At 37.6% G+C, this 1,424-nt stretch overlaps 1 protein-coding gene across 1 annotated transcript; it reads right to left on the minus strand.

Annotated features, from left to right (window-relative positions):
• Positions 1 to 665: 665 nt before the first annotated feature.
• Positions 666 to 1,049, minus strand: LOC131632041 (uncharacterized). The gene has a single exon (XM_058902808.1). It carries the CDS (start codon positions 1,047 to 1,049, stop codon positions 666 to 668), a length of 384 nt encoding a protein of 127 aa, XP_058758791.1.
• Positions 1,050 to 1,424: the final 375 nt, after the last annotated feature.

Here is a 1,424-nt window from a genome sequence, read left to right on the forward strand (position 1 = left end):
CTCAAAGAGTTTAGCATCGACTTCTTCACGCGATCGTTACCTCCATACTTTCTTTTCAGGGAATCCCAAACAATCTTGGATGTGCGCCTATCCAATATTTGTTCGAAGACTGACCTATCAATTGCCCTGAAAAGATAATGCTTGACCTTGTGATCGTTTGTTTTGGAAGTTTGTAGCAACTCCAATTGTGCGTCAGTGAGCACAGTCGTTTCAATAGGTTCCTGGAAACCAATTTCAATGGTGGTCCAGAGACCTTTGGCACGAAGGAGATTCTCCATCAACTCACTCCAATGATCATAATGTTGACCATCAAAATAAGGAATTTTTGCTGAAAGTTTGCCCTCACTCATATTTGCGTTTCTCTCTTAACTAAGTTGCGACTTAGCTGTATTTATCAGGCCCAGTGGGGGCTCTGATACCAGTTTGTAGGAAATAGAAAGGGTGACTCAGATTTGCAAACTGAATAGGTTTTATTCAATAAAAGGGGCTGATATATAGCCTTACAAATATCAGTAAATAACTGCTGGCTATAAATCAGCAAATGATAAATAATAAAATTTAGACTAATTCAAACACACTAATTCAAAACAACTCATTCCTAAATATGAGGCTTATTAAAAACTGACAGTAATAACTCCTATTTTCTAGTAACAGACTAAACACGTTCATATGTTTGCTGACAAAAAGTCGGACAGAGTTTTGAGATTTTGTAGTTTGGTTATTTGAATCGGCATCTCCCTCAATACAGTATCACTAACGTCAAGGTGGCGTAGATTAACCAATTTTCCCATGTCCTCCGGCATCTCCTTCAATGCGGTGTTACTAACGTCAAGGTAGTATAGATTAACCAATTTTCCCATGTCCTCCGGCAATTCAATGAGCCTTTTACAACCTGCCAACAACAAGAACTGCAGATGGTAAAGCTTGCATGTTTCAGATGGCAGCCTCTCAATACTAGTGTGAGAAAGATTTAAGTACCGCAGGTCTATCAAATTTCCAATAGAGTTGGAAACCTTGGTGATACTCTTGTAGCTTGACAGAGACAACATGCGTAATTATTTCATTGTTGGAAGCAAGTCATGCACTACCTTGTTTGATAGCAAACAAAGAGACAATTGTTCTTGTAATGGGAATGCAAGAAAGGTACGCAGACCTTTTACTCTGTATAATTTATCAAATTTTTCATATGAATCATATTTCCCTCTATTGTAAGAGAAATTTTGCATCCTATCATCTAGGTTATGTTTGTCCATGCTGATACAGTATGAAGAAGAAGCCTCTGGAGATGAAACCTCTGTTGCTAAATCATGGATGAAGTTGTGCATTCCAAAGTTCTTTCCTTATCACCAATAAATCACCAATATATCAATGACCTTGACACTAGTGGTAATTCATCACACATTTTTGCAATTTTTCGGATAATT

Source organism: Vicia villosa, unplaced genomic scaffold, assembly GCF_029867415.1.
Source record: "Vicia villosa cultivar HV-30 ecotype Madison, WI unplaced genomic scaffold, Vvil1.0 ctg.000894F_1_1, whole genome shotgun sequence".
Taxonomy (NCBI): Eukaryota; Viridiplantae; Streptophyta; class Magnoliopsida; order Fabales; family Fabaceae; genus Vicia; species Vicia villosa.

Coding starts and splice junctions, on each gene's coding strand:
- LOC131632041 (XM_058902808.1), bottom strand. CDS start 1,049: ATGTTGTCTCTGTCAAGCTACAAGAGTATCACCAAGGTTTCCAACTCT.